Source organism: Heterodontus francisci, chromosome 37 (assembly GCF_036365525.1).
Source record: "Heterodontus francisci isolate sHetFra1 chromosome 37, sHetFra1.hap1, whole genome shotgun sequence".
In the NCBI taxonomy this organism is placed as follows: domain Eukaryota; kingdom Metazoa; phylum Chordata; class Chondrichthyes; order Heterodontiformes; family Heterodontidae; genus Heterodontus; species Heterodontus francisci.
In genome coordinates this window covers 39,543,597-39,571,520 of record NC_090407.1, presented here as the reverse complement: position 1 = coordinate 39,571,520, position 27,924 = coordinate 39,543,597, and the positions used below count along the sequence as shown (strand labels likewise).

At 43.4% G+C, this 27,924-nt stretch overlaps 1 protein-coding gene across 5 annotated transcripts in view; it reads right to left on the bottom strand.

Annotated features, from left to right (window-relative positions):
• Positions 1-27,924, bottom strand: part of LOC137352262 (alkaline phosphatase-like) — a 95,783-nt gene that overhangs the window by 16,158 nt on the left and 51,701 nt on the right. For all 5 annotated transcript variants that reach the window (XM_068017550.1, XM_068017549.1, XM_068017547.1 and 2 more), the window contains 7 exons: positions 26,676-26,791; positions 25,929-26,103; positions 13,637-13,812; positions 8,799-8,939; positions 7,231-7,300; positions 5,265-5,399; positions 242-433 (listed from right to left, as the gene is read on the bottom strand). In XM_068017550.1, coding sequence (XP_067873651.1) covers positions 242-433; positions 5,265-5,399; positions 7,231-7,300; positions 8,799-8,939; positions 13,637-13,812; positions 25,929-26,103; positions 26,676-26,791 — 1,005 coding nt within the window. The remainder of the gene's footprint in view (positions 1-241; positions 434-5,264; positions 5,400-7,230; positions 7,301-8,798; positions 8,940-13,636; positions 13,813-25,928; positions 26,104-26,675; positions 26,792-27,924) is intronic.

Below are 27,924 nucleotides of genomic sequence, written 5' to 3'. Positions count from 1 at the left end.
TTCCTTCAGCTACCTGGGCCCTAACCTCTGGAATTCCCTCCCTAAACTTCTCGGCCTCTCTACCTCTCTTCCCTCCTTTAAGACGTTTCTTAAACCCTACCTCTTTGACCAAGCTTTAGGTCATCTGCCCCAATATCTCCTTCTGTGCCTTGGTGTCAAAATTATGCTTGATAAGGCTCTTGGGGATGTTTTATCATGTTAAAGATGCTGTATAAATACAAGTTCCTGTTGTCAAACTCACCAAATATATTGCTTCCTCGAAAGGTATAGCCACCAAATGTAAAAACATGAGAGTGATCCGCTGTGATGACTGTTAATGTATCAGTGTCTCTGGTTAAGGAGCCGGCCCGCCCAATGGCTTTGTCCATCTCCACTGCTTCAAATAAAGCCAGCTTGGCTTTCCCTTCATGATGTCCATGGTCTATTCTGCCACCTTTAAAAGGAAACATTCATTCATTATCTCGGGACACAGGAAAAATACTCACAAGTTTCTACATTGAGAAGAAAGAACCAACCCTTTGTGCAACACAATGCAAAGAAATAAAAACGTCAGAAGGGCAAAGATCTCACCAAGGCAGGGGAACAATGAAATATCAGCAAGGGGTTTGTCCTACAACATAAGGTGTGCCTCATCCATCAACCATGGGGAAGTATAGAATGGATATGATGCAAAGTCTGGTAAATAGAGCTGAGATGAAGATCATTCATGATTTAATTGAATGGCAGAGCAAGCTCGAGGGGCTGAATGACCTCCTCCAGCTATTATGTTCCTTAGTCCACCATCTTCATCTTTGCAGCGAGCCTGTTGTCTGTGGAAGAGCCACATGGAATGAGATAGCTGAAGGTGGACCTTTACACATATGTGGTAAAAAGTACCTTCCATGGCTTTGCTCAAGGTGAGTTGGAAGATTTGCTAGTTTACAACAATAGGGGTGTTATCAACAGATAATAAATCAGCCAGTGTAGGCAGGGAAGGGTGACTCTATATGTAAGCAGTAAATTCTGCTGGACCAACCACCTTAATGTTGAGAAAGTGATAGGCCAAGTGGATCAAGGTAAACCTTATGACATGGGGTACCCCAAATGCCAAAAGAGTTTTGATAAAGTTCCACACATGAGGCTCTTAACTAAACACAAAGCTCTGGGAGTTCAGGGTAAACCCTAAGAAGAGATAAGAAACTAGCTGTAGGGTAGGAAACAATGAGTGCATCTTAAAAAAGTTAAGTTAGAATTGGGGTGGAAATACTGAGTGTGGAGCCTCAGGACTCATTGCTGGAACCAGAGTTGCTTCTTTTTTTATATAAATGACCATAATTCAGAAACTCGGTGCCAAGTGTTCAAATTTGCAGATGATAACAAACCAAACAGGGCGGTAGAATCAGAGGAAGAAGTTCAGAAATTACTGAATGATTTGAACAAAATGTGTAAGTGGGCAGAACAATAGTGGGGAAGGATTGTCATACAGACAAGCGTAAAGGGCTAGAAATAGGAAGGAAAACAGACAACACATGCACTCTGAAGCAGGCAACAATGAAGCTGAAAGACATCTTGGAGTCTCTGCAGATTTGACTCTAAACATATCCAAATATACAGCAGCAATCAGTTAAGCCAATGGGATGTTGTATTACACATAGCCAAAACAGTAGAATAGAAGAGAAACTAATTATCAGACTTTGCTCTGGTCAGATGCCAATTTCCTTGCAGTTTCAAGAAGTCTCCTAGAGGACAATCCAGCCCATAGTTTGTCATGTCATGTGTACTTGGCATTTTGCAAACACCATCACACAATTATCTTAATTCAGCTTTTAACTCCCTCCTTCCTCTCGTCCTTCCTCCCCATACATCTGCCTCCCTCATTCTAAAGAGTTTGGTCTCTGGATAGCAAGACAAGCGTCCACTCCCTGGAATCCCAGACTGACATTGGAACAGGAAGAGGCCATTCAGCACCTTGAGCCTGTTGTGCTAATCAGTTAGATCATGGCCGACCTGTACCTCAACTGCCTTGCTTCCATAACCCTTGAAATCCTTACCCAATAAAAAACAAGTGATCTCACCTTTTGACATTTACTACTGACCCCATCCTCAACAGCTTTTTGGCGGAAGAGAGGTCAAGATTTCCACTACCTTTTGTGAGAAGAAGTGCTTCCTGGCATCACCACCGAGTGGCCTAGCTCTAATTTTAAGGTTATGCCTCCTTGTTCTGGATTCCTGCACGTGGAACAGTCCATATACTACAGCAGCTGGTGAATGCTCTGGTCTCCCAACCTCAGTTCAAAATCAGAGTGGAAAATCTTCAGTCACTCCAGGGTAATTTACCCGGGCTGGGAGACTAACAGTAAAACTGGCCAACTCTAGCAGAGCTAACGTTCACCTATTCTCATCTGACTGAGCAGGAATCCCTACCAGCCAATCACAGAGCTCAAAACTGGCAGCCAACATAGCTGCTGCACCCTGCCTCACAATTGGAGGAGCTGTGACCTGCGGTGAGGGGAAATGTTTAGTTTAGAGATACAGCACTGAAACAGGCCCTTCAGCCCACCGAGTCTGTGCCGACCATCAACCACCCATTTATACTAATCCTGCACTAATCCCATATTCCTACCACATCCCCACCTGTCCCTATATTTCCCTGCCACCTACCTATACTAGGGACAATTTATAATGGCCAATTTACCTACCAACCTGCAAGTCCTTTGGCTTTTGGGAGGAAACCGGAGCACCCGGAGAAAACCCACACAAACACAGGGAGAACTTGCAAACTCCACACAGGCAGGACCCAGAATTGAACCCGGGTCGCTGGAGCTGTGAGGCTGCAGTGCTAACCACTGCGCCACTGTGCCGCACTGTAGAAAAGACAATTCCCAGATAAGTCTTCTTGGCCTGCAATCTGAACCCACTTTAACCGGGAGCTCTCCTGGCAGATTGAAAACGTGTGTAAGAGAAGCCAAACCAAAGTATTGGTGCTCAGGGGGGAGGTTTAGTGATCTCCTCAATTCAACAATCCACCTCTCTCCTCCCAGTCAATGGATTGGTCACAGTAATAAGCATGATAATGTGTTCCTTGTATATACAGCCAGGAACCCGTGACTGCAGTATACTCAGCAGATGAAACAGAAATGTGGCGGTCCCCGTAGAGTTTAAAGGGCTGTTCTGCTTCTAATTTACCTTTTGAAAATGAGAATGACATTGCTGGTGACAAAGCTACAGTCCCACCAATACCCCAACAGTCTATCTAGGTCGGTCAAAGCCTTTCTGCATATCCTGCACCCTACTCCAAACAAACAAAGCTTTAGAGGGAATTTGTCTTCTGCACTTCCAGCACAGAGCCTCATCCAGTGGGAGCACACATTAAAATGCAGTCTGTTCTGTTACTAACTCTAACCTGTAATATTTCTAACTCTAGCCCTAACCTGTGATAATCGTAGCCCCAACCAATGAAATTTCTGACCCTAACCCGTGATATTCCAAATCAATGATACTCCAAACCCTACTCCATGATAGTCCAGCACCAACTGCTGATATTCCTAACCTAACCTGTGATAGTTCAGCCATAATTCATGATATTCCTACACCTAGCCTGTGATATTCCTAACTGTGACCCTAACTCAGTATATCCCGAACCCTACATGTGATACTCTAGCCCTATTCTTGAAAATTAACCCAACCAGTGAAATCCCTAACCCTAACCTTCCCCCTATGGATGGCGCTCAGCATCAGGAGCACAGAACTGGAAGATTTGCCTGAAATAATGTCTCCCCATGAGAAATCTGTATATGTACAATATTTGAATCACTCGATCTTTGTCTAATTTGTATTACTCCGCTTATTTCGCAAAATGGTCAAGAAATTTCAATGGAATTTTAAACTGAGACAAATGTGTTGAAGTCAATTTAAATGATGTGGAGTTAACACTTCAGGTCAGAGCCCCTTCCTCAGATAACCTGAAACGTTAACTCTGCTTCTCTCTCCACAGATGCTGCCAGACCTGCAGAGTATTTCCAGCATTTCTTGTTTTTATTTCAGATTTCCAGCATCTGCAGAGTTTTGCTTTTAATTAGCTTAAATTATGTGGAGTCTACTTTAGGGCTGTGTGAAAATTCAACGGGTTATTCAACATCTGTAATTATTTCAGTGAGGTAAACAACATTAGCAATGTTTGTCCCAATAGAGCCTCGTCTGTTGTATGTATCCATGAATGATAAGTAGCTCTTAAAACACACACACAAAATAACTGTGTGGTTTCTGTTTCTGAAGGATCTACTCAGAAGGCTACGGATGGGATTTCGTGCAAGAAATGTCTTAAGCCATTTTTATACCACAGGCAGCAATCTGAGGGAAGAGATCACTGCCAATTATGGAACCCATCCGGTTTTCATTCCACTCATTATAGACCTCTAAGTGTTTCAGTAGTTCACAGTAACGTATTAAGTGAAGAGCCTGCATTTATACAGCATCTTATGAAATCAGGAGGTTAAATCAGTATGAAATTGTGAAATTTGCAAGCCCTGAAGGGACAGTACTTTTGAAGAGCAGTCACTATTGTTATGTAGATAGCAATGATCAGATAATCTCTTTTTGATAATGTTGGTTGAGGAATTAGCCGGGGCACTGTAGGGACTCCCCTGCTCTTCTTTGAAATAGTGACATGGGATCTGTTCCATCCACCTGAGACGGCAGACGGGGCCTCGGTTTATCATCCAAAAGACGGCTCCTCTGACAGTGCAGCCCTCACTCAGTACTGCATTGGAGTGTCAGTCTGGATTGTGCACTCAAGTTGATAGTGTGGCATGAATCAGCTAGAGGCTGATTCTCTGAATGCACAACTTTTACCACAAAAAACACAATGCCAGTTGGAAAATCAGCATTTCTGAATTTACCAACTGCACAGGTTTTAACTGAAGACAAGACTTTGCTGAAAACAACTATTCACTTTACTTTGAATCCTCTGTAACTTGGCAGGTAACTGAAGTGATATGATACATCACTCAAAAGATCAAGGTTTGTGATTTGTTGATAAATATTTAATGGGGGTTGATGGCCGGGGTCACACTGGTGACAGTGATTCAACACACTCTGCAGGGTAGCACTACTTGACACACAGAACATGATGTCCCAGGTTCAATTCCTGGTATGTGCTGTGTCGGAAAGTAGAGAGAGAATACAACTTAGATTTTTCTGATCGGCCTTACTTTAACTCCATTTAATGTCCAATTCAATGGTAACCAAGGCTACGGCTCCATTCAGACACTGCGTTGCACATTTACCTTCCACTAGTAAGAAGAAGCCTTTTGGATTCTTGCTCAAAATCCTGATTGCTGCTCCCAACATTTCCTCAAGGGAAGGATCGGTGGTTTTATTTCTTTCCAGTTCGTATTGCAGGTCACCATGTTCAAACAGGCCTGGGAAACAGAAGAAGGAGAAGAGGGTGAGCACGACACATTAATCCCAATCATACAGAAACACTGCTAGATTATTGCATCATCTGGAGATAAAACAAAGCTTAATATACATTAATAGCAATCACGCATGGGAAGGAAACAATTACTGTGCTCCTATACTACACCATCACCGTGCCAATATCTATATAAACTCATGGCCTAGATATTCCCCCTGTTTTTTGCCACTGTTCCTGACCCCAATCCTCACTCCCATGCCCTGGCCTTCTCTCCTCAGTTGACCACCCTCCTGGCCTCCCTGATGGCCAATCCAGAGATCCCAGGCCCCCGCCAACCTGACGCCCCCTCTCCCAGCCCTGCATTGTCTCGCCCCCACCTCCGAACCCACTCACCCCAGGGCTATTGCACTGTGCCAACTTCAAAGGCCGAATATCAGGGAAGCTTCGAGCCACATCATTCAGGTGCAGAGGTTGATCCCACGTGTCTAAAAGTGGGAATGCCTGAAATTCTAGGTCCGCATATTTAACATAGGAACGAGTCTCAGAAACTTGGGAGGGGAATATGCGAATCTTGATAGAGAGACCTGAGAGGGGGAGAAATTTACCATCATGTTCCCCTTTCATCGATGTGAAATGAAGGAAGGGGGATGAATTTCGGGTCGCGATGTCTCACACCTAATCTTCCCCAGAAATGCGCCAATCACCAAATGGGATTCTGCTGACATGCAGGTGTCCAAGGTGCCTGCCGGAAACACTCATTAGGTGCTTTGCCTTTGCAAATCAGAGCCCTCATACTGATTTCAGGAGCCTGTTTGTAATTCATGTGCGAATGGGTGATCCAATCCCACCAAGGCTGAGACATGTCAATGTATTTAATTTTTCATTCTACAAAGGATATTTTTCAAGGTGATGGCCACTCAATAGTAACAAAGTATGAAAGGGTGTTTCATTATTGAAATGGCCAGAAATATGCACACAACATACAATGGGACACCGTTAAATGCATGACCTATAACATTTGGGATGAAGTCATTTCTCACTCACTAAAAACTCACAAATGATCCTGCCTTTGTTCCTCAGAATGTAAAACTAACTCACAGGTTGTTTGTTTGCCTATTATAAAAATAATGATCCAAGCAGTTTCCATGGCGTGATTTGCTATGGTGATGGGGAGTGATTAAGAGGCCTGGACTAAACAACAGTCTGAGAATTTCAATTCAGTTTAATAGATCTGGAAAATAAAAAGCTGATATCAGTGAAAGTGACCACGAAGCTGTCGGTTTGTTGCAAAAACACGTCTGGTTCACTAATGTCCTTAAGGGAAGGAAATCTGCCAACCTTACCTGGCCTGGCCTACATGTGACTCCAGACCCACAGCAATGTGGCTGACTCTCAACTTGGGAAATCCCAACTTCTATTTCCTGGCTGTACTGAGTCAGCTGGACTTAACTGAAACATTACAATTGGGCTCAGTGTCCCTAGGGTTGGGAGGGGGAGGAAGGTGTGGCGGGGCGGGGTGATGGAAGAAAGATTAACCAGACATCCAGCTCCTCTTCACAATCTAATGGCCCCAACTGGACATGTGTGAACATTGGAAGTTCTCTGCTGGGATTTTCCACATAGTTGTATCATCGAAAATACACCGACCAGCCACACAATTGATGAATGACTCTTTAAGCCTGATTCAGGTTTGAAACCAAATTCCAGCAAAATCTTCGGGAAGAAAAGGGAGAAAATTGGCAAGGAATGAATAAAACAGAAACCACTCTCTGTGCCCTAGCCCTGGACCACAGTCTAACCAGGGAGCACCAGATTAAAAACAAAGGTCTTCTTACCCATTAAATGCTCCACTTTTGACAGGTCAAGGCTTTTCAGCTGTTCCCTGTTCCAGATATAATGAGCATTCTGAGGAAATGAGAGACTCTATTATTGTATTATCCACACAGTAAAGAATGTTCTAATTCCATTGGTAGCTGCTTATCAAAGCAATATGTTATCCTGTCCTTTTTCTCAAATCACATCAATTTGGACCACCAAGCTCGCTCCTGTAAATGTTCCAACTACTTCCAGAGACAAAACAGACAGGGTTTACAGTGTTTGAGGAGACAGCAATTGCTTCTATATGTACCTTAACTGTAGAAAAATATTCCAAGATGCTTCACACAATTGTAAAGAAAAATGGACCCTGCACCCAAGTAAAAGAGATCAGGAGGGGTGTCCAATAACTGGCCCAAAGAGGTGGGTTTTAAAGGGGGTCTTAAAAGGAGAAGAGGGAGGTGGAGGGGTTAAGCAGAGAATTCAAGAGTGCAGCAAAGGCTGTTGAAGGCACGGCCACCAATAATGAGGCAAAGGAATGGGAGCAATGCACAAGAGACTGAAATCTGTGGAATGGATAGCTTGGGGGTATTTTAGGGTTGAGGGAAGTTGCAGAGATTGGGAAGGGAGAGGCAGTGGAAGGATTTAATCATGAGGACGAGAATTTTAAATCTGGTGCACTGGGGGCCAATGTGGACCAGAGAGGATAGGGCCGCAACGGGTGAGTGGGGCTTAGTTTGGGACAGAATCCCGACATGGAGTTTTGGATGGGCTGGTCTGTGGAGGATGGGAGGCCAACTCGGGGAACGGCTCTGAAATTTGGAAGTTTCTCTGCACAACAGGTTAATATGCACGGACACAAGAACAACAGCAACAACAAATTGTATTTGTATAGCATCTTTAACGTAGTAAAATGTCTCAAGTCATTTCACAGGAACATTATCAAACAAAAGTTGGCACTGAGCCAAAGAAAGGACATTAGGACAGAGGACAAAAGCTCGCTCAGGGAGGTGGGTTTTAAGGAGAGCCTTTTATAAGTTACTAGTTAGGGCACAAATTCCAAAGCAAATCCAAAAGTATAACTGGACATTTCAAATAAATCCCAATCTCCCTGATTGCATTCAGTGTTGTTCAGTTTAAAACCTACTATGTTGGACACAGCAGGATTAACCCAAATTAGTGCTTAGTGTGTTTAAAAGAAATTTTGTTTAAGCTCAAAAGCAAAATTGCAGAATTAGATACAATGAGATAGAGAAATCAAAGAGGAAATTAGAGTTGACAAAAAGAAGGTGGCAAGAGAAAAATGGAGAGTGGAAGGTGAGAGAGAAATGCGGATGGAGACAGAGAGAAACAGCCAAATACATTTAGAGAAATGGATTGTGTGTGCAGGCACGACAGACAGGAAAAGACAGCAGTACATGTGGAATCAAAGGTTACCCAGCACTGTGAGTGAGTACACTTGTTAATAAATTCCACTTTAACCACTCAGCAACTACAGGAAGCAGGGTATAAATCTCAATGGTTCAATTAAGCACGTCACAAAGTTAGTATTTACAAAGTTGGTTATCAGACTGAACTAAAAGCTGACCTTGCCCCTTTTTGTAATTTTCCACTCCTCCACTAGGTTCTTTCCATCGAGCCGCGTACCATTGGCTTTCCAGTCATTTGGATATTCAACATCAGGAGTGTCTCTCGGAAACATGTACTTCCTGCCACCCCCCATAATCACCTGGTACACAAAATAGGAATCATTTGAAAACACATTACACGTGTGTTTACACATGGGTTTTAAACATGTTTTACACATATGTTTTAAACAAGTTTAACACATGCGTTTTACACACACACAGAAACACACATACACACTGGCACACAAATACACAATTTCACCAGCTGGCAACAGAGCTGCATTAAGGATTTTGTAAGACTCTCAGTCTGTTACAACATGAGGGGATAATCTTTCATTCCCTGCCAAGTGTACATATTTCAGAAAACTTCACATGCACAGATCAGATAAAGAACAATTATTGAGCCTTAGTTCAAAAGTTTTAGTTCCCCAGCTAATTTGGGATGTTACATTCTGGGTGTCCTGGAGAATGAATGAAGCTTATTGATGTATGGCATTTGGGCATGTCCTCCACTGAACCTCTCTGTCACTAAATCACAAACGTATTTCACCAATACATTAAAGATGTGAATTTAATCATCTGCTGTAATCAGTATCCAGGTGATCAGTGCAATATAAAGTCAGTCTCCCCATGCTGTACAATCTGCATTATAAAACAGCCTTTAATAAGTGGTTGAAATAAATAAACAGTGCGCTGGGAAAGGAGCCTTTACAATAGCCAGAAATGGTCAAAGATTTGTACTTTTCAATTTGAATGGGAAACGCTGCAGTAATACACAAACTCCCTTTGTCCCAGTGACTTTCCCATTTGATTGAAGCCTTCCTACACGCCTCCCATTTCCTTTGTGTGTGAATTTCCATCCCGCCAATGATGCGACCAATGGGCTGTGAATAAATAACACAAGCCCATGTGAGCTCAGCTGCTCACAAAACCTCAAAACCAGAAATGGATGTCACACTTTGTTGCAACTGTATGGATGAGATGGGTAAATGGCACAGCGGGTGGACAAATGACTCCGTGAGGCGGATAAATGGCACCGTGGGTGGATAAACAGCACAGTCAGGCGGAGCTGTCATCGGGCATAGCATCAGAACAGTTCCCAGCCTTATACTGGCATGACAGTGAAAGGCTTGGGTTAGCATGGAAGGGAATCCTTGGAGTTAAAGGGGAGAGGCAATCAAAGTGGGGTGGGGTGGGGGGGGGTGGGGGGTGGTGGCAGGAGGAAGACACAAATGGGCCATAACTGTGGTGGAATCTTTAAAGGAAAATTTTCAGGAGTAATCTCCAGAGGTCCCATTAAGGACCACCAATCAAGCTGCTCAGCATCACAGGCTGGAGCGAGCGTGGCGCACATGGCACCTGGGCATGTGCACCACCCAGGGGCGCACATGCCACCCAGGGGCGCACTCAAATAGCATCGAGGTCCCTGAAGCAGATTAGCGCCCCAACTGAAGTATTGGGCTGAAATTCTTTGGAGGACCTTGAAGTCCCGCTGCCAGGGCCGAAAGCAGGAAGTGACCCCGCTCCAGCCCTGGGGCAGCATTTTGCCAGCGGCAACCAATTAACAGGTTCCACCGCTAGTAGCGGCCAGTGCTGAGGCTGCACCCCCAGAGAGAGGGTGCCTCAATAGTGGGGCATCTTCAAAGGGGGTATATCTTTTTGGGGAAGCCGGGGCCAGGCAGGCAGGCCTTGGCGATTGGTGGGATGCAGGGGGGCAGGATTGTTCCAGCCATGGCACCTTGGGTGTGGGGGTGGGCATTTCTGCCAGGGGGCTCTTCCTTGGGCCACAGAGCACTCATCAAGGAGGGCCCCTCATGGAAAATCACTGGAAGGCTGCCAGTGTTTACCTGGTAGTCTCGCCTTGTGGCAGCGTGCCCTCCCGACACGGGCAAAATGCCCGTGGGGACAGGAGGTGGCCTGTAATTGGGCAATTAATTGCTTCACTCAGGTTCCTGTCGCTGGCAATATGCCATGGGCAAATTTAGCCCCTTGCAGCCAGAGTCCTTCCTGTTTTGGCTGAGTGAACTAGTTGCCCATTGACAGTCGCTCAAGAATCAAGTTGGGCAGAACTCGGGCAGCCAACAGGCGAGAGAATTTTTTTTTAAAATTGCCTTCCCACTGCCCCATTTCCCAGCACAAATGGGCCGATAGATGGACAAAAACTAGCCCGGATATCTCGAAATGAGTATTCCTCACAACACAGGCCTGGCATTAAAAGAAGCTCCAAGTACAAACAGCCTTGTGTTAACTCATTCCCATGTAGATTTCACCAATCCTTCTGATGCCAATGAAAAAGCAGAAAATACATTCACAGCAGCTAAACCGAAAATACACTTGGCCACTATCCCCTTGCAGATGGCTCCTATTAAACAACAGGTTTCTTGATGTCTCCCTAAATTTTCAATTCTACGAAATGAATCGTGAGATTTCTCATACATCAAGAGTTTGTAAATTCAAAGCATTTTCTTTTCTGCCTTTGAGACACTATTTAGTGACTGATCACAAGGATAATTATTCTTTCTGTTCAACTGGACAAAGATATGATGGTTCTCTGGGAGTATTACACAACCAACATCATTTTCATATCGACTAGCAGGCTTTCAATAACAAATGCAGTACTGTCTGTATGGCAAATCATGGCGTCCCTGAGACAAACACACAGTAAGGAGAGGGGTTCTAATGTGATTTCACCACAATCCAAGAGGAAATAAGGAAAAGAAAGATGTAAAGCACATCCCTGTAAAGGTTATAGATTTTGCTCAATGTGCATCAACTGGGCACACCAGGTCTGCTGAGCCTCTGGGGGAACTGGATCACTGTAATTTCCATGTCTTAGATCATAGACACTGCCCAGAGGTGCTCCCAGCATGGGCCCATCTCCCTTTCCTGGACATCGCAGTGGAAAGCAGGCACGAAATATTGGACAGCTGCAGGCCCAAGAGTCTTGTGGTTTCTGTGAGCAGTAGAACTGTGGTGACAGTGAGATGAGCAGTAATAGAGGAGACAGTGGGACGGGTAGTAACGGGGAGACAGTGGGACAGGCAGTAATAGAGGAGACAGTGGGACGGGTAGTAACGGGGAGACAGTGGGACAGGCAGTAATAGAGGAGACAGTGGGACGGTTAGTAACGGGGAGACAGTGGGACAGGCAGTAATAGAGGAGACAGTGGGATGGGTAGTAACGGGGAGACAGTGGGACAGGCAGTAATAGAGGAGACAGTGGGACGGGTAGTAACGGGGAGACAGTGGGACAGGAAGTAACAGAAGACACAGTGGGACGAGCAGTAATGGAGAGACAGTGGGACAGGCAGTAATAGAGGAGACTGTGGGACGAGCAGTAATGGAGAGACAGTGGGACAGGCAGTTACTTTTTTTCTAATTTATTCATGAGATGTGGGCGTCGCAGGCCAGGCCAGCATTTATTGCCCATCCCTAATTGCCCTTGAACTGAGTGGCTTGCTAGGCCATTTCGAGGGCATGTAAGAGTCAACCACATTGCTGTGGATCTGGAGTCACATGTAGGCCAGACCAGGTAAGGACAGCAGATTTCCTTCTCTAAAGGACATTAGTGAACCAGATGGGTTTTTACAACAATCTACAATGGTTTCATGGCCATCATTAGACTAGCTTTAAATTCCAGATTTATTAATTGAATTTTCAAATTCCACCTTCTGCTGTTGTGGGATTTGAACCCATGTCCCCAGAGCAATACCTGGGTCTCTGGGTTACTAGTCCAGTGACAATACCAGTACGCCACCGCCTCCCCAATGGAGAGACAGTGGGATGGGCAGTAATGGAGAGACAGTGGGACGAGCAGTAATGGAGAGACAGTGGGACGGGCAGTAATGGAGAGACAGTGGGACGGGCAGTAATGGAGAGACAGTGGGACAGACAGTAATGGAGAGACAGTGAGACGGGCAGTAATAGGGGAGACAGTGGGACAGGCAGTAATGGAGATACAGTGAGACGGACAGTAATAGGGAAGATAGTGGGATGGGCAGTAATGGAGAGACAGTGATACGGGGAGTAATAGGGGAGACAGTGGGACAAGCAGTAATGGAGAGCCAGTGAGACGGACAGTAATAGGGAAGATAGTGGGATGGGCAGTAATGGAGAGACAGTGAGACAGGCAGTAATAGGGGAGATAGTGGGACAGGCAGTGATGGAGAGACAGTGATACGGGGAGTAATAGGGGAGACAGTGGGACAAGCAGTAATGGAGAGCCAGTGAGACGGACAGTAATAGGGAAGATAGTGGGATGGGTAGTAATGGAGAGACAGTGAGACAGGCAGTAATAGGGGAGATAGTGGGACAGGCAGTAATGGAGAGACAGTGAGACGGACAGTAATAGGGAAGATAGTGGGATGGGCAGTAATGGAGAGACAGTGAGACGGGCAGTAATAGGAGAGATAGTGGGACGGGCAGTAATGGAGGAGACAGTGAGACAGGCAGTAATGGAGGAGACAGTGGGATGGGCAGTAATGGAGGAGTCAGAGAGACGGGCAGTAATAGGAGAGATATTGGGACAGGCAGTAATGGAGGAGACAGTGAGATCGACAGTAATGGAGGAGTCAGTGAGACGGGCAGTAATAGGGGTGTACTAAAGGTAGCAAAAATATAAGGAGGAAATGGACACCAAGTCACTGATGCCTGGACCGTGCAGATTTCTGGTCATGGTGATTACAGCATCGATCTGGCATACAAATCCAACTGCTCTGTAGCAGGGTACCCACACTATCTGAGCATGCCTGTAATTACAACACCAGGTCCACAGCAACATTTAATAGGAGTAGAGTTACCTCAATACCAGGAATGTTATAAACCAGCTGCTGAGAAATGTCTTTACAGCCTTGTTCCAGGGCCTCAAAAGGCATGTCAGAGTCTGCATACCAGTCCCTGTTCACGGAATGTGCATAGGAAGCACTGGGCGTGGCATGCTGCACCCGTGTCGTAGTTACGATGCCTGTGGACTTACCTGTGGAGGAAAAATAACACAAAGGAAAATGAACTCCTGCTCAAAAGCAGCTTATTGGATGATCTCTGCATTCTTCAAATTCTGACCTCTTCAGCATCCCCATCATTAACGGCTGTGCCTTCAGCTGCCTAGGGAATTCCCTCCCTGATCCTCTCCAGCTCTCTACCTCGCTCTACTCCATTATGTCGCTTCTTAAAACCTACCTCTTTGGCCAAGGTTTTGGTCACCTATCCCAATATTTCATGTGGCCGGATGTCAAAATGTATCTGATAACGCTCCGGTGAAGCATCTTGGGATGTTTTACTATTTTAAAGGCACTATAGAAATGCAAGGTGTTGCGTAGTTATTGCCTTCTTAAAGGTGTAGTGCACTTTAATGAATGGTCACAGCAGCCGGATGGCTCAGAGAGTCATACCTTTCCAAATCAGCAAACCAGAGTGCAAGGACAAGGCTCATTGAGCTGGACACCACCGTGGTTGGATAGAGTAAAATCAAAGTTAAATCAGGATGCTGAACTTGAGTACTCAAAGCTAACAGATTGTAAGAGAAAGGCAGAGTGAGCGCAGTAAAGAATTCCATAGTTGGATGTCCCAAGAACAATTGGGTCAGAGTTGGACATGATGCTTTGCAAGGAGGAGGGGTGAGGAATGGTGTACCCAGATCTTCGAAGAAATATTGCTAGATTTCTATACTCATATAAAAATATACATTAAATACAAACAATTAAAAGAACTCATATCAAACTATTCAGAACCTCAGGACATCTCAAAGCATTTTCAGCCAATGAAGTAATTTGAAGTTACCGATGTAATGTAGGAAACGTGACAGCCAATTATCACACAGCACAATCCCACAAACAGTGATAAGATAATGACCAGATAATCTGGCTATTTCATTTTAAAATGACACTGGTTGACAAATGGATATTGGGAGAACCGATACTGGGGAGAACTCAATTAGTTTTCTTGGAATGGTGCCAGGGGGTCTTTTATGTCCACCTGAGAGAGCAAATGGGGCCTCAGTAAAAATGGCAACAAACCATGGAAATGAAAGGGCAATAATACTTTTTGATAATGGAGGACTGGGAACCGGGGACTGAGGGTTAGGGGCTGCAGGCTGCCATTTCAAGTGACTCTCAGCAGGCATCTGTCCAGTACTATATGTGAAATCCTGAACATTGGCATTCTCCCTGTGTAGTGTTGGTTGAGGGAACAGCTGTATTGGTGACACTGAAATCTAAATCCCAGCCGCTAGCCAAGATCGGACTTCTGCTGTCTGGAGAATCTGAGAGGCCTGAAATAGCAGGCCCCAAGGAGATGGAAAAAAAGCAGTCGTAAAAATGTTCAGACATCTCCTACATACAAGGAAATGATTTAAGAATTGCCTGTATAGTTTCTATTGTGTTCAGTATATTTTGGACTGAATTTATTCATTTTATTCTATAAACATAATTAAAAATATTAAATACAGTTGAGGCCATTTTACAGTGAATTTACAACAGCAAACCATACAGAGTTTTTCTTTCGTCCAAGATTGATGCTAATGCCATGGGCTTATGCAATTCCATCATATTTTATTACGAGCGTCATGCACTTGTTTACAAATTCACCCTCTGATCTACACGACAGTCTGTTTCATTTTAGGTCTCCTGACCACTGCTCTGCATGAGTCTTGCCAGTTTTACACATGGCTGCATTTTGAGAGACTGGCAACATCCATTATCAAGTTATTCCAATGTACACATTGTTTCCCTATTGGAAAACCTCTTGCAATTAAATCAAAACCCTCTTGACAAAGGAGATAGGGCCTGCTCGAGGCCTAATGCTGTTGAGGTTCCACCTAAAGCTATTGCTGTAATCTACATGTCCGATTCTGCAGTCTTTTAATGCCTGCTGGTCTATATCCTATATTCAAAAGGAGGTTACCACACAGCGCAGTAACCAGCTGATGAACAGGCAGTGAGACAGATCAGATTGGGAAGAGCTGCTCGGGGGTGGTGGGTGCAGGAATTAGAGGTATTGGAGTTGGATGGTAAAGGTTTGGACAGTGGAGCTGGGTGGTAGGCGTTTGAGTGTAGGAACATAGGAGTAGGCCATTTAGCCCCTCAAGTATCAATTGCCATTTGCAGAAGAGAGTTCTAAATTTCGACCACCCTTTGTGTGCAGAAGTGTTTCCTAATTTCACTCTTGACCATACCCCCTAGTCCTCGATTCTCCAACCAGCAGAAATTGTTTCTCTCTATCTATCAGATCCGCTCCCCTTAATAGCTCAAAAACTCTGATCAAATCACCTCTTCACCTTCTAAATTCCAGATTTTTGTTATCTCTCCTTGTAATTTAACCCCTGGAGTCCAGGTATCATTCTGGCAAATGCTGTACTTCCTCCAAGGCTGATATATCCTTCCTAAGGTGTGATACCCAGAACTGCTCACAGTACTCCAGGTGTAGTCTAGATAGGGCTTTGTATAGCTGTTGCATAATATCTACCCACGTGTACTCTAGACCTCTAGATACAGAGGTCAACATCCCATTAGCATTTTTCATTATTTTCTGGAGTACATGACATTTTAATGATCTATCTACCCGGACCTCCAAGTCTCTTTGGACCTCCACTATTTCTAGTTTTCACCATTTAGAAAGTATCCCGTTCTATCATTTTTAGGTCCAAAGTGGTGACCTCACATTTGCCTACACTGAAATTCACTTAATCTATCAATATCTCCTGTGTCTACTACTTCAGACACCTCTGTGAAAAATTCAATCAGGTTCATTAGGCATGTTCAATTCTTTACCAATCCATGGCTGATCAACTGAAAATTTTCAAGGTGTTCACTCTATCCTTAAATACAGACTCCAGTAAGTTCCCAACAACAGATGTGAGGACAACTGGTCTATTATTCCCTGGTTTCCCTCTGTCACCTTTCTTAAATAGCAGAGTGACATGCACAATTTTCCAATCTAAAGGAAGTATTCCTGAATCGAGAGGATTTTGGAAGGTTATGTAAAAGCAAAATATTGCAAATGCTGGAAATCTGAAATAAAAACAGAAAGTGCTGGAAATACTGAGCAGGCCAGGCAGTGTCTGTGGAGAGAGAAACAGAGCTAACGTTTCAAACCAATTTCATCAGAACTGGGAAAAGTTAGAAATAGGTTTGAAGCAAGTGAAAGGGGAGATGGTGGGAAAAAAGAACAAAAGGGAAGGTCTGTGATAGGATGGAAGACAGAAGAGATTAAATGACAAAAGAGTTAGTGCAGGGCCAAACGGAGGGGTAATGGGACAAATAAAGAAACAAAAGATGTGTCTGGAGGAGGTGTGAATGGCAGAATGATGAACAGCTACTCTCCACAAGGGAAAAATGAGACTTAAACCAAAAACTGCAAAGAAAAAGGAAACAAAATGGGGGCAGAGATTACGGTCTGAAATTGTTGAACTCAATGTTGAGTCCAGAAGGCTGTAAAGTGCCCAGTCAACACACCATTAACATATTGTTTGCCTTTGCTCCATGACCTTTTGGTCAGCTATGTGGCCTTGTCCAATCTACACCTTCTCCTTTGTTATCTCTTGCCCCACCCCCACCTCACCTGTGACTTTTCTAATATTTGTCAGTTCCGAAGAAGGGTCACTGACCCGAAACGTTAACTCTGCTTCTCTTTTCACAGATGCTGCCAGACCTGCTGAGTGGTTCCAGCATTTCTTGTTTTTATTTCAGATTTCCAGCATCCGCAGTATTTTGCTTTTATATCATAAAAGATGAGGTGCTGTTTCGCAAGCTTACGTTAAGCTCCAATGAAGCATTTGCAATGTTCTCACCTACTTCCTTTAAGTTCCTGGGATGGAAACCATCTGGTCCTGGGGATTTGTCACTCTTTAGTGCCATTATTGTCTTAATTACTGTTATTTTGCTTATGTTAATTTTTGTGAGTCCCTGATTCAATATTAGTTTCGTTGGGATTCCCAGCATGCTGACCTCTTCCTCTGCTGTAAACACTGATGCTAATTAATTCTTCAACATGTTTGCCATTTCCTTATTTGCATTGACTATATCACCATTATCAGTTTTTATGGGGCCCACATTGTTCCTGACCACCCTCTTTTTCCTAAAATATTTGTAAAAAAAATGTTTGTGTTGATTTTGATATCATTTGCAAGTTTCTTTTTATCCTCTTGTTATAGCTTATGATCTGTTTTGTCACCCTTTGCTGCTATTTGTATATTTCCCATTCGCCAGGATCTGTGCTAGTTTTTGCATTTTTGTGTGCTTTTTCTTCGCATTTTGTGTAGTTTCTTACCTCTAGTCATCCATGGCTGTTCTCTGGCAAGTAGAGCTCCTGCCCCTTAGGCTTTAAACTGGTTCTGTATCACATTAAATTGTTTTTTGAATGCATCCCACTGATCATCTGTCATTTTACCCGTTAAATGATATGCCAGTTTACTGGAGACAATCTCTGTCTTATTGCATTGAAGCCAGCCTTAACTAAATCTAGAATCTTAGTATAATAAAAGCAAAATACTGCAGATGATGGAAATCTGAAACACCAACAAGAAATGCTGGAAATACTCAGCAGGTCTGGCAGCATCTGTGGAGAGAGAAGCAGAGTTAACGTTTCAGGTCAGTGACCCTTCTTCAGAATCTTAGTAGCCGTTTTGTGTTTCTCCCTTTCAGCAGTACATGGAACTCAATCAAATTATGATCGCCATCACATAAATGTTTGTACGCTGTTAGGCTGTTAACTAAATTACTCATTACTAAACCTAATATGGCAGGCCCCCTTGTTGGTTCTAGAAAGAATGGGCAGTGGGGTTATGTGGAGGGCATTTAGACATTGGTTTACCTGTAGGACTCTGCGTCTCCTTCTCATTTTGTGAATTGTGGATTGAAGAAAGGGAAAAAGGCTTGTCGGTTTTCATTTCACTTTAATAGCTGCAATGAGTCACATCAAAACACCGACTTCATTCATTGCCATGAGCCTGTAACCTATTAACTTCCAGCCTTGCTTCCTGCATCAATTGTTTTTCAGTCTTCAGCTATGTGCAGTTTTCAACGTTTTTGCATTTCTATTTTTGCTGTTTTGATCTTTTCTTCCCAACAGGAGTCCCCAGGCCCAGTTTTTTTTATATATTTGTTGACGGGATGTGAGCATAATTGGCAAAGCCAGCATTTATTGCCCATTCCTAATTGGCCTTGAGAAGGTGGTGGTGAGCTGCCTTCTTGAACCACTGCAGTTCACGTGGTGTAGGTGCACCCACAGTGCTGTTAGGGAGGGAGTTCCAGGATTTTGATCCAGCAACGGTGAATGCTCGGTGATACAGTTCCAAGTCAGGATGGTGTGTGACTTGAAGGGTAATTTGCAGGTGGTGGTGTTCCCATGCATCTGCTGCCCCTGTTTTTCTAGGTGGTAGAGGTTGCAGATTTGGAAGGTGCTGCTGAAGAAGTCATGGCGGGTTGCTGTCATGCGTCTTTTAGATGGTACACACTGCTGCCATTGCACAGTATAAAGGAGGTATTTTGTATCTCAGACAGTGGTCAGTATGAGGGAGGTACTTTATCCCTCAGACAGTGGTCAGTATGAGGGAGGTACTTTATACCTCAGACAGTGGTCAGTATGAGGGAGGTACTTTATACACATGGACTGCAGCGGTTCAAGAAGGAGCTCACCACCACCTTCTCAAATGCAATTTGGGATGGGCAATAAATGCTGAGCTAGCCAGCTATGCCCACATGCCATGAAAGAATATTTAAAAAATACTGCAGAGAGTGGTCAGGTATTACTTTTTGTGGCTGTTGGAAGAAGTGAACTTCAGGCTGCTAACTGGTAAAGAACCGTCTGAGTGTGCAGGAATCACAGGTCATCAGTTGAATCAAACTACCAAAAAGATTGGCTATATTCGGGAACTTTCAAGAACATAATCCCTTGCACAATGTCCATGTATGTTCTGCTGCCAACACATTACTGCATGCATTCCAATAGAGGAAATTGTGGATTTCCTATGTGATCTAATAACGCCATAATGGATTTCATACCTTGTTTTATTGTCACAAAAGCAGCGCAGCAAAAAACGAAAAGGCATAATTCAGTCTGGTTTGAAAATAATGACTGAATGAGGCAAATTTTTTGTCTTCACATTCTGGCAAGAGTCTGGCAGAGCAGATCACCCAAGTTTTATAGAACCCACACGGTTTCCATTCCATTGAAGTGAATGAATGATTGACAACAGCAAATCAGGGGCAGTTTTCCTAAAAAAAAGTAGTGGTTTTAGTTGACTGAGCAGATCTGAGAGAGAGAAAGATCACAAGAACATCACTGAAAAACAGTCCAGGCAAGGGCTGTGAAAAGTAGCCCAGCAAAAACCAAACTTGGTGCAGCAGAGAACTGAGTGACCATCACCTCCAGTCCAAAGTCTTAACCACCAGAAAACTACAAACACCCAGGCCTGCAACTTTAAAAGAGAAAGTGTCCTCTGAGAAGATTCAACAGGCTTAGTGTGAACCCCGAACACCTACCTCTCTTCAAACCACTTACCCTTTTTCTCTCTATCTATTCTTGTGTGTGTGCGAGTAAATGCGTGCATGGGTGCCGTTGCGACAATTTTGGGAATGAATATTGTTCAATAAATAGTTGATCTTCTGTTTTAAACCTATAAGAAAACCTGCCACTGTCTGTTCACTTGACAAATAAAACAATAGGGGTTAAAACCCTAGTGACAAAAACACTTGCTGTGGTTGGTTGGGAGGTGAACAGTGAGAACAATCCATCCCATCACTCACCTGGCTGTAACGACTATAAAAATTGTTTTAAAATTCTGCTATGTTTAACAAATATAACTGCTGATTTTTTTTAAATAGCAAGTTACTACTCACAAACCAAAACCCCCTCCTCTCTGAGCTGGGTTATGCTGATTTCTCCCCAACCTCCTGCCAATTAATTCAAAGGTTCACAAATCTCTCCTCACTAAATAGGCCGCAACTCCTGACTCTTCTCCACCTGCAAGGCACATAACCACTGGTTGGCAACAAAGGAAAGCAAAGGATGCCACAAGGAGGTGGAACGCATCCTGCATTAATCCTAAGATAAGCACATCATATTACATACAAAGAGATGCCTGTTTCCACATCATGTTGAAATGTTGTGAGCTTTTTTTAAAAAAAAAGAAAGATGATAATGGTTCATAAATTACAACAGTGACTACACTTCAATAAGTGCCTCATTGGCTGTAAAGTACTTCAGGATATCCTTAGGTTGTAAAAGACGCTACATAAATGAAAGTCTTCTTCAAGTCTTCTAATGCTCTTTCAACTCAGATCTTCAAAATTAAAATGACTCATCAAAATCCAATGGTCAAATTGGGAAAGTCCAATCTGGCAGATTAAGACATCACAAATTTACCACAATTGAGCAAATGGAGATTTCAAAATGTACCACAAAATGAATCAAGAGACCAAGACTTACAACGTCCAAGTAGCCATCTGTAGAAATCACTGCAATATTACCATAAATAATAAAAACAAAAAGCACCAGCGACTGCCCGGAATAGATATTACTCACTCGGGCCTGCTGTAGATACCTTCTTGACGTTAGTGGCATTAGTCATCCCGGTTAATGGATTAAATACTAGAGTAGACTCATACTATCCAATATCTGCTTAAACGGTAATGTAACATAAGGTTGTAACAATAGTACACCTTTGTGACACGTCCTCACATGCCTCTCCAGTCTGCTTCAAGATGGACCAAGAAGATATCTGACAAGGTGAGGCCAGATACAAAGTTAAGCTTCTTTATTTAACAAGAAGTGAGCAAACAGAGCAACATTTATGATCAACACAGTTAAATCAATCAATCAGGACAATTTGTCTTCATACAATAATACAAAACAATGAACATAAAGCACTCCATTACATCAGTGGGTTATTCTACTTCTCTGCAACAAAATTACTCCAAACCATCCTGCTGTATTCGAAACTTCTGAGTCTGGCCAATGCTTGCCCTCTGATATTTCTGTTATAAAAACCTGACAGATTGCCTGTGTCTCTATCTGTTTTAATTATACTGTGTTTATAGCCACAAGGTAAGGCCTACCAGACCTACTCTGTCAAATGCCAGAGACTTCCCAGTGCTGAGGTGTTCATCAATTACTGAGATAGTGGATTGCGTATCATTGGGGAAACAATATCAATGCCTAGATTTTTAATATTTTAACCAGCTGAAAAGCTTTGTTTTAAACACCCAACACAAAAATAGTTAAGAAAAATCCCTAAGCATAACAGTAGCTAATTGATTAAATCTCAATACAAGACTCGGGAATGCAATTAACACATTCCATCCCATAAATCTCAGAAATTGTTTGATCATCTTCAACCTCCATGATGCCACCGTGAGGTACAGCATCTGAACATTGACAGTAGCAGATTCAGAACTTACCCATTTCCCCCATTTCTCCCATCCACTTTCCACCTCATTCTCTTTTTGGAGGTTTTGTTCTGTATTTTTCTCGTGCTTTTTCACTCCCTCTGCTTCACATCCTTTTAGATGTCAACTGAGGCTCAGTAATGGCAGTCTCAGCTCTGAGGGTTCAAGTCCCACTCCAGATAGTTGAGCACACAATCTGGACAGACGCGTCAGTGCAGTACTGAGGGAGAGCTACACTGTTGAAGGTGCCATTAAACCAAGTCTCTATCTTCACTTTCAGGTCTATGGCACTATTCAACCAAGATCATTAGGACAAATTATCTGGTCTTGCATCTCACTGTGTGTCCTACATTATAACCATGACCATATTTCAAAAGCATTCCATTCTCTCTGAAGTGCTGTGGGACGTCTTGATGTCTTTTCGTTTATGTTTAAGTTCAAAACAATCTTAACGAAAAAGAAAGCCAAATCACTGACCTACAGCCAGAAATTTACAAGCAGTTACAACTGTTCTCTGAATGCTCTCAGCCATTTATAAGTAGCTACAATTTATGTGAAGTCGTCTTGAAGACATGGGCCAGTTTAGCATTCGAATATCATAACCAGCAGCAATGCCATGAGAGCCTCATTATTTGTGTTAACTAGATCAATAGCTTAATTAAATCAAGGAATAACTCTGACAGTGTTGACAACCCTTGTTCTATTGGAGAGCTTCTGGACACTCTCAAGTTAGATTTTTAAACCACCACCACATCAATAGCTGCTGAAACTATTTGTCAAATCCCTTGATATTTTTGGTGCATTTTTTTTTTGGTGCATTTTTATTTTGGTGTTTTCTGGCTTTCTATTAGAAAGAAACTTGCTTAAAAAATATGGCTCCATCTTTTCTAACAACCAAGTTTTCTATTTCCATCAATCTCTCCATCTGTCTCACCATCAACTATTTGGTCTCGCAATGTTTTTGCACCCACATTTCCCCAGCTCTGATTTCTGTTGACTGGGCTTTTGTGATAATTGGGTGCACCAAATGTAGCAGAGTAGGCACCCACAATCTAAAGCAATATTTTGCATGTTATATGTAACATGCACATTGCAGGTCCGTTTTTACATAAAATATAGTTGCTTACAGCCCATTTCCAACTTGCAAGAGAGCATGTTAAATGTGGGAAAAATTTACGCTGATAAAAGTCATTGAGAAAATGCATCTGTATTGGGGTAACCCACAAGGAACCAGCATCTGAATCCCTTTGCCTTTAGGGCATGGTGTTAACAAAAGTTCAACAATAACATGCATTTATATAGCACCTTTAATGTAGTAAGATGTCAATAAACACTGTTGCAATGCGTACCCGCATGGGTCCCAGTTATGCCTGTCTTTTTGTGGGATATGTCGAACATTCCTTGTTCCAGTCCTACTCAGGCTCCCTCCCCCAATTCTTTTTCCGGTACATTGATGACTGTATCGGTGCCGTTTCCTGCTCCCACCCCGAACTGGAAAACTTTATCAACTTTGCTTCTAATTTCCACCCTTCTCTCACCTTTACATGGTCCATCTCCGACACTTCCCTTCCCTTCCTCGACTTCTCTATCTGCATCTCTGGTGATAGGCTGTCCATTAATATCCATTATAAGCCCACCGACTCCCACAGCTACCTAGACTACACTTCTTTGCACCCTGCCTCCTGTAAGGACTCCATTTCATTCGCCCAGTTTCTCTGTCTCCGACACATCTGCTCTGATGATGCTACCTTCCATGACAGTGCTTCTGATATGTCTTCCTTTTTCCTCAACCGAGGAGTCCCCCCCCCCACTGTGGTTGACAGGGCCCTCAACCGTGTCCGGCCCATTTACCGCACCTCAACCCTCACCCCTTCCCCTCCCTCCAGAAACGCAACAGGGTTCCACTTGTCCTCACTTTCCACCCCATCAGCCTCCATATCCAAAGGATCATCCTCTGCCATTTCTGTCACCTCCAGCATGATGCCACTACCAAACGCATCTTCCCCTCCCTTCCCCTGTCAGCATTCCAAGGGATCGTTTCCTCTGTGACACCCTGGTCCACTGCTCCATTACCCCCACCACCTCGTCCCCCTCCCATGGCACCTTCCCCTGCAATTGCAGGAGGTGTAATACCTGCCCATTTACCTCCTCTCTTCTCACTACCCCAGGCCCCAAATACTCCCTTCAGGTGAAGAAGCGATTTACTTGTACTTCTTTCAATGTAGTATACTGTATTCGCTGCTCACAATGTGGTCTCCTCTACATTGGGGGGACCAAACGCAGACTGGGTGACCGCTTTGCAGAACAACTCTGCTCAGTCTGCAAGCAGGACCCTGAGCTTCCGGTTGCTTGCCATTTCAACACTCCCCTCTGCTCTCATGCTCACATCTCTGTCCTGGGATTGCTGCAGTGTTCCAGTGAACATCAACGCAAGCTCGAGGAACAGCATCTAATTTACCGATTAGGCACACTACAGCCTGCCGGACTGAACATTGAGTTCAATAATTTCAGAGCATGACGGGCCCCCCATTTTACTTTCATTTTTAGTTATTTTTTTCTTTTTCTTTTTTTTAGTGTTTATTTTATTTTATTTCATCTTCGTTTGTTCAGTTTGCTTACCCACTGTTTTTTTTTTTATGTTTGTACTTGTGGCTGTTCAATTTTCAGTCCATTGACACCCTATCTGTACTCATGCTTTGTCTTTCAACACACCATTAACATATCTTTGATCCATGACCTTCTGGTCAACTATTTTGTGACCTTGCCCTATCTACACCTTCTCCTTTGTTATCTCTTATCCCAACCCCGCTTTACTTGCTTATAACCTTTCACATTTCTAAAATTTGCCAGTTCTGAAGAAGGGTCACGGACCTGAAACGTTAACTCTGCTTCTCTCTCCACAGATGCTGCCAGACCTGCTGAGTATTTACAGCATTTCTTGTTTTTATGTCAAAAAACACTTCATAGCAGCATCATTGGACAAAAATTGGCATAGAACCAAAGAAGGAGACACTAGGGCAAGTGATCAAAAACTTAGTCAGCTTAAAGGAGGAGAGCACGGCTGAGAGGTTTAGGGAGGGAGATAAATGCTTATGGCCTCGACAGCTGAAGGCATGGCCATCAATGATGAGCAAAAGGCCTGACTTGGAGATGCCTGGACATCTTGAAGGTTTCTAGTCCTGGAGTAGGTTACAGAAATAGGGACAGCGAGGGCATGGCGAGATTTGAAAACTAGGATTAGAATTTTAAATGAAAGGTGTTGTAAGTCAGCGAGCACATGGGGGGGTGACGGGTGAAAAGGTCTTGGTGCAACTTAGGATATGCGCAATAGATGAGTCAAGCTTATGCAGGCTGGGATGTGGGAGGTCAGTCAGGAAAGCGTGGGAACCAGTGTTCAACTAATTCTCTCAGCTTCCTAGATCAGGAATGGGCTCTTGGGAAAACAGCTCCTTAAATCTTAACTGAGAGATTTTACCGTTTCTCGTTGCCACTTCAATTGTCAGCCCAGTAAGTAGTCGCAATGCATGAGTTATGTGTTGTGAAATAAAACAGCGTCACTCCTTCCTATTACAACAGGCTAACAACTGATCCTTGAATCTGCACATGGGTCCCTGAGAGACAAGTCTAAAATGCCTCCCATTGACTGAGAAATGCAAAAAAAGGCCAACATTCTTGTACTGAGACTGGGTGCAATATAACTGACACTAACCAGCATCTTCTGCCCACTTCAGAATGGACGTCACTTCATTGCCGAAGGTGGTATTGCATTGCCTACGTATGGAGGCTGCACTCACACCCACGGTGCCTTCATTTGCCTTGACTCCACACAGGTAGGCTGTTGCTGTGCCAGCGCTGTCAGGTACCTGGGCATTGGTGTTATAGGTCTGGTGGATAAAAGTGAGAGAGCTGGCATCAAAGTCGAAACATTGCAACTTGTCTTTCCGTCTCTTGAATGACCACTTTCACAATAAATCAACACGGGCAGCTAAATGAGGTCACAACTCAAGTTTATGTAAAGAATAAAAATAAGATTAAAAATTTGCATTCTCATACCTCTAGGTGTTTATTATTTGATTATTTTGTGTCACCAGTAAAAATTACATAACCCATTTTCAGCCAGTTCCACACACTTAATGTCAGAATTCCACAGAGCAGTCAGGAGGAAACAATATTGTTGGTAAGGTATCTTCTAAGGCAGAGGTTATTTCCTGTACAAGGGTTTTATCTTGGTCCACCTCCATCCAGGGGAGAATGAAAACTATTTTCTACTTTATGAAGGGGAAAGTACATCTTTTTTTAATAACTAAGAAATTGATGACATATGTTACCAGTAGTGTCGTCCTCCAAGGAATACGGGAGATAAAATTCAGATGTGTCAGGTGGCCATAAAGACTGAAAGTTCTTGGCAATAATTGGGTAGAAGTTCAAGACAAACTTGATGTAGATAATGAACTACCTTTGAAAGAGCCACGTATGGGAACTTATCCATTTCCAAGAAACCTTCCTCTCCACTTTTGTTTTCCAACTGGCCTTTCAGAATTCGAGCAGCAGTCACTGTGGGGATCCCCATACCTAAAAAAGAAACAAAGATGCTCAGGCAGTGAGGACTTCAGCATTGAGCTCTTCCTTACTTTCAATGTTTTCCCAGATCTCACTTTCTGTTCCTGTGTCTTCATACATATCTTAATTTTAGCTACAATTAGTGTTGCCCTGGGCAGCAGGACAGGGTCCAGGGAGATTATCATCTTAAGTTGAGTTAGATGATCAATTGGATGGGCGAGCACTTGTGTGTTCGTTATTTTTGTAAGAGTATGCAAATCTGTACCAATGAATCAAATCTGCCAATCGCATTGTTCTCTGTGTTTCATGGACTGTGGAATAATGCAGCTTACAATTTAAAGCAAACGTCATTTCACTTGGTGTTAACCCAGTCTGCCCTCGGAGAGCTTGAAGGAATCTGGTCCAGATCACAAGGGAGCTTCACTGTTACAGTCCTGTGGTCCACTACCTCAAAAGTAGAAATAGGGCATTTGGGTAACAATGTCTATGAAGAAGTGACCATTCAGACTTCTTCAGGTGGTGACTGACAGCATCGAACCGGTGAACATTAGGCGCAAATTTGTAACACACACTTTGGATGTATAGGAAGCAGCTGTCACCAATTATTATTTCCTGCAAGTCTATCATTCCTCATAACAATGAGTCGGGAGTGCTTAAACTAACTTGGCAGAGAATGGGAACCAGGATGTAGCATTAGTGAGGAGAAACAAGGTGCACAAAGGTTTGGGAGAGATAGATAGCACTAGAGTAAGAAATATTAAGCTATTAGGTAGGGTCAGACTAAGAGGGAATACAATAAGATGCAGATTATGTTTACAGTGCATGTCTGTAAATGCACAAAGCATGGTAAATAAGATTGGTGAGTGGCAAGCGTAAATAGTTATATCAGAATATGGTGCTGTAGCAATAGCAGATTCCTGGCTCAAAAAAAACAGAACTGGGTACTAAATATTCCTGGATGCAAGGTGTTCAGGAAAGATAGAGAAGGAAAGAAAGAAGGAGGGGTGGCAGTATTGATTACGGTGAATATTACAGTACTGGAGAGAGAGGATGTCCTGGAGCAGTCAAGGACAGAATCTATTTGGTCAAGAAAAAAGAGGTGCCATTACACAACTGGTTGTATTCTGTAGGCCACCAACTAGTGG